The sequence below is a fragment of the Aspergillus pseudonomiae genome (assembly GCF_009193645.1).
Source record: "Aspergillus pseudonomiae strain CBS 119388 unplaced genomic scaffold BDV37scaffold_14, whole genome shotgun sequence".
Taxonomy (NCBI): Eukaryota; Fungi; Ascomycota; class Eurotiomycetes; order Eurotiales; family Aspergillaceae; genus Aspergillus; species Aspergillus pseudonomiae.
In genome coordinates this window covers 439,028-452,566 of record NW_022476006.1, presented here as the reverse complement: position 1 = coordinate 452,566, position 13,539 = coordinate 439,028, and the positions used below count along the sequence as shown (strand labels likewise).

Here is a 13,539-nt window from a genome sequence, read left to right as displayed (position 1 = left end):
TATACCTCTCCTGCTTCCTTGGGTCTCTCGCGCCATTTAGCTATCTCTATAACCAAACTCAACCCTACCGTTGCTTTCCACATTAAAAGACGTTCAATCATGGCGCCCTCCTCGACAACCGCCCAGCGGATAGAGGAAGCTCGGGCTTTAGCGAAGAAGGACGCTTCCAAGGCCGAGACCATCTACAAGGACATCCTTTCTCAAGGACCAGGGTCGACGGAAGCTTCGTCGCGTGATTATGAAAGTGCTTTGGTCGGATTGGGAGAGCTTTATCGGGATGAGAAGAAGCCGAATGAGATCGCTGAGCTCATTAAGACTAGCCGCGACTCTTTCTCATCATTCGCGAAAGCTAAGACAGCAAAGCTTGGTAAGCTGGTTGGCAGCAACGCATCACTCACCGGTCCCAATGAACTGACCCCATACAGTCCGCCAGCTACTGGACCTGTTCAGTGAGATCCCTAATACACTCGATATTCAAACCGCCGTCATCAAATCCTGCATCGACTGGGCTATCGCAGAGCGGAGATCCTTCCTTCGACAGAACCTTCAGACCCGTCTTGTGGCCATTTACATGCAGAAGCAATCCTACTATGATGCCCTTAACCTGATCAACTCCCTCCTACGCGAGCTGAAGCGATTGGATGATAAACTTATGCTGGTCGAGGTGCAGCTGTTAGAGTCTCGGGTGTATCATGCTTTGGGCAACCAGGCCAAGGGCCGCGCTGCCTTGACAGCTTCTCGCACATCAGCCGCTTCCGTCTACACCCCTCCGAATCTGCAAGCCGGCTTGGATATGCAAAGTGGTATGCTCCACGCGGAGGACAAGGACTTTACCACCGCCTTCTCTTATTTCATTGAAGCTTTGGAGGGATACAGCTCGCTCGACGAAAGCGACAAAGCCACAGCCGCTCTCCAATACATGTTGCTTTGTAAGATTATGCTGAACCTGGGTGATGATGTGACGCATTTGCTCGGGTCCAAGCAGGCCCAGAAGTATGCTAGCCCGCGTCTCGAGGCCATGAAGGCAGTGGCCCGCGCTCACGCCAACCGATCCCTTGAAGAATATGAAAAGGCTCTCTCGGACTACCGCTTCGAGCTGGGCAGCGATGTATTTATTCGGAATCACCTCCGCCGACTGTATGATGCCATGTTGGAGCAGAATCTGATTAAGGTCATTGAGCCCTTCAGCCGGGTTGAGCTGGACCATATCGCCAAGATGGTAGGGCTCGACACCCCGCAGGTGGAGCGGAAGCTCTCGCAGATGATCCTGGATAAGGTAATCATCGGTGTGTTAGATCAAGGCTCTGGGTGCTTGATTGTATTCGACGAGACGGAGCGCGATCAGGCATATGACGCTGCTCTGGAGACTATCGAGAAGTTGAGCAACGTGGTGGAAGAGTTGTACACTAATCAGGCATCCCAGCTGGAGTAAACGCTCCCGCTGGTTTTTGAGTTATGTTTGGGAAATGATATAGCATTACAGACATAAAGCCGGTGCAAGATAGACGGTGGAGTCACGAATACACGTAAATTTCCCTTATGACGAAGGTCAGATCGTAGTTTAGTAGTGAAGACATGCCAATGATGTCGATGCTTTTGGTGTTCCGGGGCATCGCCTAAACGGGTAAAGCGCGATCGCGGCAAAAGAATCGCGACTTTCAGAACCCCAAGAGACATCTTCAGTACCATCAGAGAGTTCTTTGTTACATCGTCCCAGAACTCCTTCAAACCCGACTAGGACCCTTGTGGATTCGCTTTGCTCTGCTTAGCTAGCCACTAGTCATGAATGCCCCAATGCCGCCCACGTACGGGCGTGGGTTCCCGCAGGCCGCCCAACGGTCTCCTGCCACGCCTCGTCGCGGACCCCAAGGACCAGGTAGTCTCCACCCCTTGATCTCGTATAACTACCGCTCCTAATATCGTCTCACACAGCTGGCCCAGCAATGGCCGTACCCATGCCACAGCACCCCGTTCCCGCTCAGTACATCCCCGCCCAGCGCAACATGCCACACCCCAATGATGCTGCTCTTCGCCGGACCCGCAAGCCCACCGACAAGAACATCCCCGACGGCATCGAAGATGTGGTGATCGGGGAAGGCGTACAGCAGTACAAGGACCTGCGCGATTTAGAGAAGAGACTGGACGCCGCCATCGTCCGAAAGAGGCTGGACATTCAGGATTCGATCAGCAAGACCGTCAAAAAGTACCGGACGATGCGCATTTGGATTACGAACACAGTCGAGAACCAACCGTGGCAAGGTGCGACTGGCCAGAACGGGTCAGCGACTAACCCCGGCTCGGGGCGTTACAAGGTGCGCATCGAGGGACGACTGCTGGATGATGATACCGATCCTACGGCCCCCGAGGATAGCGACAACGAGGGCAACGAGACGCAGGCGAATGGAGACGCCATGGATCACGACGGGAAGGAGACCAAGAAGAACGCCCCGAAGCGGTCAAAGCAGCGCTTTTCGCACTTTTTCAAAACGGTCACGGTCGACTTCGACAAATCTTCAACCGCGAACCCGGAGGAGATTAAGACTGTTAACTGGACTAAGCCCCAGCTTCCGGCTAATACTGTAACGCTGCCCCCGACTGCCGATTTTGACTCTCTGCAGTTCTCTCGAGCTTCCCAGGAGAACTTGAATGTTACCGTGAGCCTTGTCAGAGATGAGACTCCCGAGCGGTATAAGCTGAGCAAGGAGCTGGCGGAGGTGCTCGATGTCGAGGAGGAAACGCGCAGTGGAATCGTGCTTGGGATTTGGGATTATATTCGCGCGATGGGTCTACAGGAAGACGAGGAGAAGCGTTTGGTCCGTTGTGATCATCGTTTGCGATCTGTATGTTTCAACTTTTCCTCATCGAATGGGATGATACTAACGTCTACAGATCTTCGGCCGAGACCAGATGTTCTTCCCACAGATCCCAGAGAGCATCGGCCCTCACACCAGTCCCCTTGACCCGATCAAGCTTCCATACACCATTCGTGTCGATGAAGATTTCCACAAAGACCCCACCCCCACCGTCTACGACATCCAAGTGGCCGTGGAAGACCCGCTCCGCGCTAAGATGCTTGCTCTGACCCAGAACCCACAGTACACCGCCGGGCTGCGACAGATTTCCACTCTGGACGACCAGGTGTCTCTCATCGTCCAGGCACTGACACACTCGCGTGCCAAACACTCCTTCTACACGGCGCTGAGCAAAGACCCCGCCACGTTCCTTCGCCGCTGGGTCAACTCGCAGCGCAGGGACCTCGAGACCATCCTGGGCGAGGCGACGCGCGGTGGCGGCGAAGATGCCACGGGACCCGAGTTCCGCCGCGGAGGCGCCGATGGCGCTTGGGACTCGCCGGTGGCCCGCGAAGCGGTGCGGTACATGCTCGCGAAGCCGGAGGCCATGCTGCGGTGATTGTGTACTGGTCGTGTTTATTTAGCTATCTTCGGATTTTGGCTGGGGCGCTCATGCGGTGTTTGGTTGGGAGTGTTATGTATCCACTAGCTTTAAGTATGTGTCGATGTGAATTCAATGAATTTACTATATTCTTCGATATAGCGGCCTGCATTTAATGAACCATGATATTTAATCAGAAACTTGAAAAAGTAACATCATAATGTAAGAAGATGCAAATAAACAATCTCCAAGCCCCAGCCGAAACAGATGATGACAAAAGAACCATATACCAAGCACCGATGCAATGCACAATGTGCCAGCTCATCTACCGTCTACAGCATCTCACCATCTCAGGCCCTAACTCAACCCTACCTCCTCCTCCTCACATCCCCGCCGCCAACATCAACATCCTTCGCAACGCCCTCCCCAAGGAACGGACTCCCCTCTTCCTCCTCAAGCGAAGCAGCAGCCTCAAGCACAACCTTCTCCACGACCTCCTCGACCGCCTCCTCCCTTTTACCCCCGTCCTTAACGGCACCCTCCTTCGGCCCCCGGAACCTCTTCAACACCGTCTCCACCATCTTCGAAAACCAATAATAGTTCAATGAATTCAACACCACATTCGCCGCAACATAGGTCCCGACAAGCCACGTTGGCACCCCGCCCGCCGTGAACCCGGCATACTTGAACACCTCCTCATTGGCCCTCCTGCAGACCTCGTCGACGCACTGCTCTGCGAGCTTGGCCCTGTGTCCGAAGACGGCGCTGTTGATGGCGCTGTCCAGGCCCGCAGAGGACCCTGCCGCCACAAGGGGAGACAGAGACCAGGTCTGGGAGAGGGCGGCCCACATGTCCTTGTAGACGAGGATGGATTGCCAGGTTCCCCAGACGAGACGGCAGGAGAAGAAGACGGAGAGGAGGAGCATGCCGTTGTACCATTGGAGCTTGGACCCGGTGAGGTTCAGTTTATCCAGGAACCAGTGGATGTTGAGGAATGGGGAGGAGAGCTCGTAGAGGATGAATGTTGGGGAGTAGAAGTTTACGAAGGGTCTCTGCGGGTTTCTTCTGTTAGTTTGTTTTTTTTTCTCTTCGCTTCTCTTTTCTTGATTTGTTTATGGAGAGGGAGGGAGAGTAGAAGGGAGGTTTCTTTGTTGTATCGGATATGGATAAAGAGGGGGATCACATACAAACCCGAAACTAAACACCCATAGCGCACTAATGGCATGGAACAACATGCCCACGCCAAACATCCTGATGTGCACCGTACTGACGATAATGTCGTAGACGAAGTATCCCTCGGCCAGGGCCTCGAGGAGTCCACACATGCCCGTGTATCCGTAGATGCGCTCTCCGGTGTCCATGTTCTTGCGCTCTTTGTCCACGAACATGATCCACAGGGCGAGGGCGTTGATGAGCACGCTCTGGACGAGGGAGACGACGTGGACGTCCCAATTGAGCTTGGTACGTTTGTTCAGGTGTGGGTAGTGGCGGGGGAACAGGATGGGGGAGAGCCATGGCGAGAGGAAGGAGTGGATGAACTGGTAACCGGCGAAGGCGATGATGACTTCATGGATGTGGTCTGAGAGGGCGGGAACGTTGAGATACAGGGCCCAGGGCTCGACGCGGTCTCGGAGCCATGCTGGCGGAGGGGGGAAGGGGTCCAACATGCCGGCGTTGGCGGCGTTGGCGGCGAGAGGGGTGAGAGCAGTTGGCGAGTAGGGTTATTATCGGTGCCTAGTTGGTGATGATGTAGTGGATATCGGACAGTTGGGGGAGCTTGATGGCTCCAGTATAACAGCCGAGAGCTGAAATACTGGATATAGTCGGGAAGGAAAGTCGACGTGAAATTAAGGGAACAGGTCAAACGGCGGTGTCTAGTCGGACCCCAGGCCAGCCATGGTCTCGAGCTGAGGTGAGGAGAAGGTCATTTATGCATCTCAAACTAATGAAATGCCGCGGTTGCTCGCGTGCCTTGCGGATGCCTGATTCGTGGGGCCGCCAGTTGGGACGAATCCGTTGGGGACGCTGACTCAGCGCCTGCTGATCGCCCCGGGTCCCGTGATTGGATCATTGGACGTGATCGACTGCGCTAGGCCGCTTCCAGAATGCGCGCCTGAGCGGTCTAGATTCCACATCAATATAGGGCTATATGAGTGCTATCAGGGACCACACTCTTTTCTTTCATGCAGAGACACGCACATCACCCATTTCTGTAGGTATGGAGACCATCTCAAAAGTCGTGACATCAACGCCCAAGCCTATCACATGGATATCAGCGGTGGGGACAGGGGTTAAGCATGAGGCAAGACACGGTCAGCAGAACAGGGGCATTCTACAACCTGTCTGGGAAGGAGTCTATCTACAGGGCTAGAAAGCTTGGACTACAATAGTGCAGGGGCCATCATGTAAAGGAAGATCGTAAATATATTATGGTAATGTATCTAGTGCTAAACAAGAATCGATGTCATGTGCATTCAAGCTAAACAAAACTATCAACAAAGGAAAAGTACAAAAGAGACGAGTCTAGAACAACTTTAAACACTGCTGGAACTTATCCGGCGGAACCGTCCGTCGGTGGTATCTCAAGAATCCATATCAGACTGCACATGATCATAAGTCAACCATCAATCAATCAGGCCATCAACTGAAGCTATCCCGCAACGCTCGCAACCCCAATCCCACTGTCGCTATGTTGTCCGTAGAGCACCATTTTGGATGACTCGGAATCAAGCTCGGGATCCTCGCCCTTAAGATCGTCATGTGTCTCCGAAGCACCGTCTCCATCATTCGCAACTGAACGAGCGCCCTGGCCAACAATCTCAGTGGCGGTGCTGGAGCCACTCAACCGTCGATCGTTAGACACAGTGCTACCTGCTCCGTACATCATACTGTCGGCATAGCTCGTTTTTCGCTCTGTGCCCGCATCACTTTCGATGTCGCTGCGGTTCTCATCCTCTTCGGGGAGCCCCTCGTTCTCTTTGTTCAGCACAGAGCTTCTGCCACCCCAGGAAGACTTTCGGTCGGAGATGTTGGACTTCACGGAGTGACTGCGCTTCAAGCTGGCAAACCCGCTGCTGACACTAGACTGACGATCAGTAGGACCGCGGTTGCCAGTCATGTTGCTCAGACTGAGGATTCGTCTCTCCTTGCCGTCCTTCGTCGGGGTAGCAGCGCCAGCCTGGGACGGTGCCTGAGACCGCTTCCTTAGTGCCATGCCAACACTGCTGCTCAAGATATTCCGAGCCTCTCGCGCAGTGCTAGAATTGCTAGCCGCACTAGGACCTCGAGCCCGAGAGCCCCGCGACTTCTTCATGTTCAGACCGTTGTTTGGCCGACTGAGCAAAACACTGCGAGCGTGGTCGAGAACACCTTCGAGGATACGCTTCTCCAGGCTGTCCGCACGGTCCTCCATGACCTGCATCTCCTCGTGGCGGAGCTCGAGAGCCATCTCCAAGCTGGAGAGCTCCTTGCCGAGTTTCGTAGTCTGCTTAACAAGGTCCTCCTTCTCGGCCTTCAAGGTCTGGATCATCTTCAGAAGAGACTCCTTCTCATCCTTGAGGTCGACAATTTCGGCTTCCACTTGCTCTTTCTGTGCGTTTCTCCTCTCGAGCGCAACCGCGGCCTCTTCCGCCTCGCGGCGTTTGCGTTCGTTGTCTTCGGCTACGATTGCGGACTGAGCGGCAAACATCTCGGTCATCTTGCGGGACGTCTCCATGATATCCTTGTGCATCTCGTCCAGCTTCATCATCTGCGTGACGGACTGATCGGTGTTAGTTGCGTGGTCGATGAGGGTATCGAGCTTGTCATGGATTGGCCCGTTGTTCTCGGCAGCGTGGTTGAGTAGCTCATCCAACTTGTCATACATCTGACTATTGGTGCTGGTCGTCTGGCTGAGGAGCTGATCAAGTTTCTCGTGCACCTGGTCGTTCGTTACCCGCTCAACCAAAATGTTCAGGGCTTCCTGCACCTTTTCATTCTTCGCATGATGCAAAAGGTGGTCTAGCTTCTCCTGGACCTTGCTGTCATCGTACTTTTCGGGCTCCGGGGGTGGTAAAGCGGGGAGCATCTGGGGAATAGTCGAAGGCAGGGCAGATAAGTCCGTCTTGATGGCCTCAGCAGACTTCTGCGAATGATCGTAATGCTGGCCGACAATGTTGAGAATCTCCTGGATAGATTCCAAGACCTGCGGATGGAACTCATGCAGCTTGCTTTCCACACGATCAGTTGCAGCCGCAGCCCGCTCAATGTCGGATCGGGCCTGTTCCTGCTGAGTCTTCACTTCGTTGTGCATCTCTTCCATTTTGTTGTAGGAGACATCCACCTTCTCCAAGAAGGACTTGGTGTCCTCAGTGATGCGCTCACAAGCCTCATTGACGCTGTCGCCCATGGTACCGATAACAAGCTTGATGTCCTCCGCAAGAGATTTGGTATTAGTTGCAGCTTCAAGGTGGGCGCTGTCACGTTCGACGGACTCCGAGAATTTTGTATCCATCGCAGTCTGCATGTCGTCGTATTTGGCCATGACTTCACCCAGTTTCTCGTCGATCTTCGCTCCAAGCTCCACAATGATAGCCGCTCTGGTCTCGTCCTGCTTGACAAGGGAGGCGGCGTCGCGCTCCTCTTTTTCGAGCTTGTGCGCGTCCTGTTCACCGCGTGCCCGCTCGAACTCGCGATTGATGAGTTCTGTCAGTTCCTTAACATTTTCAACTGTCGTAAAACTCTCCGCGGAGACTGCTAAGCCTTCCAGAAGCTGCTTCAACTCAGAGAGACCCTCACTACTTCCGTCCAGCTTGCTTTTAAGCTCATCGCCAAGGCCTTCGACCACAGCCTTGGCCTCCTCGATCTTCTCAGCCAGACCGGCGTGTTCCACTTTACGGGCCTCAAACCCTTGGGCTGTCAACTCATTCTCAGCCTCCACCTTCTCCCTGAACTCGGTGACCAGGGCCGATAGATCCTGAACCTCCGTCTTCGTAGGCAAGGTCTCCGGGTCGGGAAGCTTAAGCTCGTCGATTTGCGTCTTCACTTCGAATATCATAGCTTCTACCGTCTGCAGGTCGGCTTTGACCAATTGCTCAGTGTCGCTCCCACCTTCTGGGTTTTTGCCTTTCAACTCGTCGAGGGCCAGCCACATATCCTTCATGAGAGTCTCCAAAGTACCGATCTCAGACTTGGTCGGGCCCTCAGCTTCCAAGCGGGTGCTTAGTTCGAATAGGGCTTCCTTCGTCTCCTTCACTGTAGTTTCCAGGCTGCCCAGCTGCTCGGCTCTGGCGAGCTCATCCGCGGCGGGGAACTTCATCTCATCGAGCTGAGCCTTCGTGCTCCGCAACAAGGTCTCGATCGCCTCCGTGTCCTCCTTCTTGGCAGTCGTGTCATCTGCAGGGTTCTCGCGCGCCACAATACCCGTGACGGAGCCCTGGAGTTCATGTAGGCCTGCTAGGACCTCATCCAGGTGTTCTTTCTTGAGAGCGTCTGTAGCGGGTTCCGCGGCGCGCGGTGCAGATTCAATGGCTTCGACCTTCGTTTGAAGCTGGGAAATGAGAGATTTGAGCGCTTCCATATCACTACTAATGTCGGGTTGACTATGTGGCGTAGGTTGGCTGGGTTGATTGGCAAGCATCAGCTCTCCACCTCTAGTTGTGGTAACGTCTTCGGCGTCCAGCTGGGACTTGCGCAACATCTCGACGTCGGCTTTGAGACTGCTAAGTCCTTCCTTCAGAGTGTCAAGAAGTTCGTTGTAGTCAAACTCCACTGGTCTTTCCAACAGTTTGCCCAGGTCATCCCGGATATTCCCAACACCATCATTGAAGACGTCAATCAGATCGCCAGTTGAGAACTCATTGTCGCCAAGATCTCGCGAACGACTGCCCTCATCACGGAAAGTCTCGAGGTTTTCCCGTAGAGCGGCGATAATTTCGTCCTTATCGGTCCTCTCACCACGGAAGCTTTCAAGATGCTCGCGAAGCGCAGCAATGATCTCATCCTTGTCATTCGTCTCGCTCTTCTCACCCCGGAAGGCGTCAAAGCTCTCACGAAGGGCAGCAATAATCTCATCCTTATCACTTGTTGTGCTTTTCTCGCCCCGGAAGGTCTCAAAGCTTTCGCGCAGGGCGGCAATGATCTCATCCTTGTCATTTGTCACGCTCTTCTCGCCCCGGAAAGCGTCGAGGTTCTCACGGACAGCTGCAACAATTTCGTCCTTATCAGTCCGCTCCCCATGGAAGCTTTCCAGATGGTCACGAAGTGCAGCGATGATATCATCCTTGTCACTCGTCACGCTCTTCTCGCCCCGGAAAGAGTCAAGGTTCTCACGGAGAGCGGCAATGATCTCGTCTTTGTCACTCTTCGGCGCTTCGGGCTCCGCACGAACAAGGCTCATGTTCATCGATTCCCTAAGCTGCTCAAATTCTTGTTTGATAAGGCTGGCAATATCCTGGTTCTTGGGGATTTTCTGAGCCTCCGAGGCATCGCGAATGGCGTCGAGGATTTCATCCTTGTCACTGGAGGTGCTCTGTTCCGTCCGCAGTAGAGAGCTGATAGTAGATCGAAGGTGTTCAAACTCCTTCTCCATTGCATCGAGAAGCTCTGGGGTATCCGGGTTGCGGGGAACACTAGCCACTACGCTCTCAGCGATTGTCCTTTCCATGTCCGCCTGGAGCAGTCGGAACCCTTCCTTCACAGTGTCCATGATTTCATGCGTGCCAGAGGCTTCGGCAGCGGTAGCAGCGTAGCCTTCGACCTCCTGTCGCACCACAGCGATACCATCCTTAATTGCGTCCAGAATCTGCATCGTGTCGTTCTCCTTAGCCAGGGACTGCTGCTTCAACTCCTCTCTCATACCGTCATGGTGCTCCAGGACTCGTTCAAGAATCTGGTCCCCGATGTTGTGGTTTTCGGCGTTGGCCTCCTGGAGTCCCGCTGAGATAGCTTCCATGAGATCGTCCTTGTTTAATTCGATCTCCCGGGTCATGCTATTCTGAGCCTCCAGCCCCTCGGCAATAGCTGCGAGGATTTCGTCGCGGGAAATCGTAGGTTGCACATTGGTACTGAGAGCTGACTGCTGAGCATAAAATGCATCGTTGACGACATTAGCAACATCCTCCTTGGTGATGTGTGGTTGTTCAAGCTGCCGAGAAGAGGTAAAGTGCGCTTGGATGCCGTGCCCAACCGCGTTCAAGATCTCCTCGCGACCAAGGCCAGAGTCAAGTGACTCCCTCGTAAGTGCACTCTGAGATGCTACGGATTGGGTAACCGCCTGCAGTATATCTTCCCGCATAGCATCCAACTTCTCATCGTGTACAGACCGGGTAGCAGTCTGAGAGGTTTCGAGACATTCACGGATCGTGTGCACAATCTCGTCCTTAGTGATGCTAGGTGGTTGCTCAAACTGCTGCATACCCGCCTGTACAGCTGCCAGGACTTGATCATATGTGACCGCATCTTCATGCCGCGGCTGGTAGGCTTTCAGACCTTCTGACAGACATTCCAGGATCTCATCACGTTCCAGTCCAAAGTTCTCCAGCTCAATCTCGGGCTTGTACGTTTCCCAGGCGTCTCTAACTGCATCCAAGATGTCGTCCTTTTCCATTGTGGCGCCCCTCGGTTCATCTCGCAATTGTGAGAAGTCGAGATCATTAAAGGCCCGTTGGACAATGGAGTATATCTGGGCGCCATCCATTGCGGAGCGGAAGTCTAAGAGAGCAGCTGAATGCTGCTTGTTTTCGCTGAGGATTGCTTCCAGCTGCTCCCTCAGCTCGCACAGACTGTCGTTGACAATAGTGGAGATCTCCTCCTTTCCGGAGCCGGCGGGCTTGTCCTCTGCAGCTTCGCGAGCTATCTCGATATCTTCCAGTTTCCGGGCCAGGTTTCGCCCCATGCCCAGCACCTCGCCGCGCAACTCGCGTACCAGTGCTTTCACTTCATTTGTCATGCCCCCCCCTTCAATCACGCTGTTCTTCACTCGTCGCATGATTGACAGCATTTCATCCGTCGTTTGCTCGTCGGAGTGAGACATAGAACGTGCTGATAGTCGGCCATTGTCGCCGGGAACCATGTCCAGGTCCGGAGCGTATAAGTGCTCAGGGTCCATGGATTTTGATCTGCCTGTCTTGAAAGCAGCATGACCAGCATCAGAAGGTGCACGTGTCCGTACCAAAGCCTTGCTCTCCCACTCGTCCTTGACGATACTCAGGATCTCCTCTAGCATTTTTGTTGTCCTACTATCAAGCGGTTCGCCGGTAACATCCGAGACGGGGCGGGCTTTGATCTCGTCGACCAGCTCCGTAAGCTTTTCCTGACCTTCCTTGGTGGCCATCTCCCGGAGCACCTTCTCCAAAAGGGCAATGCTGGCCGAGCCATCGGAGATGGGCGTAGGCGAAGCGGCCAACTCGCGTTCCATCGCGGCCGCGAAGGGATTTGGACTTGGCATCCGTCCATAGCTCTTCTTCGAGTTCGGAGAACTATCCGATTCCCTATGGTTAACACCACTATCAGAACCCAGGAGAGTACTGAAATCAAACCTTGTGGCAGCATCAGGTTCCAGAAACCTCGAATTCAGGTTGGACGACAGCTCCCGGAGGCTTTTCCGGATATCTTCGTCTCGTGCATTCGTGGCGGCTTTCAAACTAACGAGGTCTGTCGCATTATCCTTGCTTCGACGACTGAGTTGGGCCATTTCGCGCTGGAGGTTGCTGGCAATATCGGTAAGACTGTGGATTTGTGTGGACAAGGATTCGAAGCTATAGTTGGGAGGACGGCTCGGCCCTACGAACGGGTCCGACTCGACACTCTTGGGTTGCGAATCGGGTTCACAGGGGAGCTGCATATTCTGCAGCGCGAGCATGGTGGCAGAGGGCGGGGTGCTTTCCCCGAGGATCGGTTTGGAGAGATAACGGGGCGAGATGAGCAAGTTCGGGGGCTCGTGGTCTGCTTCCGGCTCTTCTACCTCAGATTTCATTAGACTCTTCTCCAGCGGCTTTGTCGTCGAATCAAACGTCGACGCTCGCTGAGGCCGTTCCGGTGATTTGCTCTCTAGATAGTTTAGGAACTCCGATCGCGGATCCGAGCTATTCTGAAACGACTGCATGCGCTTGTGGAATTGGCCTTTGATCAGAGACTTCTCCGGCGAAGACTTCGGCGGCATGGGGTTAGAAATGTATGGACTTGGGGCGTTTTCCCGCATCTTCTCTGTAAAGGAGGCCGCCATCGCTTGGATACCGGGCGAAACGTTGCCCTTCGTCGCGGGGCTGGTTGAACCGGGGTTCATGGGCAGCGGTGGAGGCGCCCGTTCGGGGTCTGAGCTGTCCCACCTTCATTTCCACGATGTCAAGGTTAGTCTACGGCAGTCCTTCATTTGCCATTGGGCGGCAACCGGTCTTTGTTTAGGGGATACTTGAGACATACATGGGAATTGATTGGTGTCTGACAACGAGCTCCCGGTCTCGGGAACCGTCGCGAGTGTGAGCCGCCGGCATTGTAAGACCTGGCTTAGAGGGTAGACTTTCTGTATCGTTTGTTCCTCGACAGTTGAAAACACAAGCTGGAATCGGGGGCAAGAGGGGTTAATGTAGGGGAATGCGCAGAAGAATGTTCGTTCAATTAAGGTCGTTAGGCATATCAAATCGTCAAAACAAAGCAAAAGCAGATAACTCTTGGTCGCATCAAAGGACGTCGCACAGCAGGAAAACAAGGATCGTGAAAACAGAACAGAAAAAAAAAAAAAGGTATCAATGCGCTTGCTGTAGAGGGATGGAGAGGAGGAACTAGACGAGGAACGGACCACGATTGAAGAGACCCGAGGGTAGTAGAGTAGATCTTGGAGTATAATCAATTAAAACAGAAATAAGTGACCCAAACAGCCGAGTGGAGTTTGAGAACTGGAGGGAGATTTGAATGGTAGCTCATGGGGCATCAACCAGCATCGGACCCAATCCCTCGTGTACACATCAAAGCTTCGTCCTAGCAACCGATAGACGCCCCGTTGCCGAGTAAACAATGCCGTCATGGGCGGTGAGAGCATCCACGGTCAAGAGGAAAAGTTTGTCCGATGCCCCCCCGGCCAATCTCGGGTACTAAGCCCGTTGGGGAAATTATCCCAGACTGGCTTAGCGACGGAAGCATCGGTAATGCAACCAATGAGAGACGGGCGCA

General features: G+C 53.9%; 3 protein-coding genes across 3 annotated transcripts; 1 reads left to right on the top strand and 2 right to left on the bottom strand.

Moving 5' to 3' along the window:
- Positions 1 to 99: 99 nt before the first annotated feature.
- On the top strand, positions 100 to 3,411 carry BDV37DRAFT_269647 (PCI-domain-containing protein; the record flags this gene model as incomplete). Its single annotated transcript, XM_032084403.1, has 7 exons — positions 100 to 367; positions 426 to 1,428; positions 1,561 to 1,564; positions 1,672 to 1,695; positions 1,774 to 1,876; positions 1,942 to 2,840; positions 2,890 to 3,411. The coding sequence occupies 7 exons, from the start codon at positions 100 to 102 to the stop codon at positions 3,409 to 3,411; spliced, it is 2,823 nt and encodes a 940-aa protein (XP_031944264.1).
- A 132-nt stretch (positions 3,412 to 3,543) lies between these two features.
- Positions 3,544 to 5,310, bottom strand: BDV37DRAFT_242224 (TLC domain-containing protein). Its single transcript, XM_032081288.1, has 2 exons — positions 4,581 to 5,310; positions 3,544 to 4,445 (listed from the first exon to the last, which is right to left on the bottom strand). Exons 1-2 carry the CDS (start codon positions 5,058 to 5,060, stop codon positions 3,762 to 3,764), a joined length of 1,164 nt encoding a protein of 387 aa, XP_031944263.1. The 5' UTR covers positions 5,061 to 5,310; the 3' UTR covers positions 3,544 to 3,761.
- A 733-nt stretch (positions 5,311 to 6,043) lies between these two features.
- On the bottom strand, positions 6,044 to 12,863 carry BDV37DRAFT_280548 (uncharacterized protein; the record flags this gene model as incomplete). The annotated part of the gene is made up of 2 exons (XM_032086601.1): positions 6,044 to 12,698; positions 12,793 to 12,863. 2 exons carry the CDS (start codon positions 12,861 to 12,863, stop codon positions 6,044 to 6,046), a joined length of 6,726 nt encoding a protein of 2,241 aa, XP_031944262.1.
- Positions 12,864 to 13,539: the final 676 nt, after the last annotated feature.

Bases quoted from the DNA above. Each gene is read 5' to 3' on its own strand.
- BDV37DRAFT_242224 (XM_032081288.1), bottom strand. From the start codon at position 5,060: ATGTTGGACCCCTTCCCCCCTCCGCCAGCATGGCTCCGAGACCGCGTC. The intron at 4,446-4,580 runs GTATGTGATCCC...AGAAACCCGCAG, and splicing joins GGGTGTTTAGTTTCGGGTTT to AGACCCTTCGTAAACTTCTA.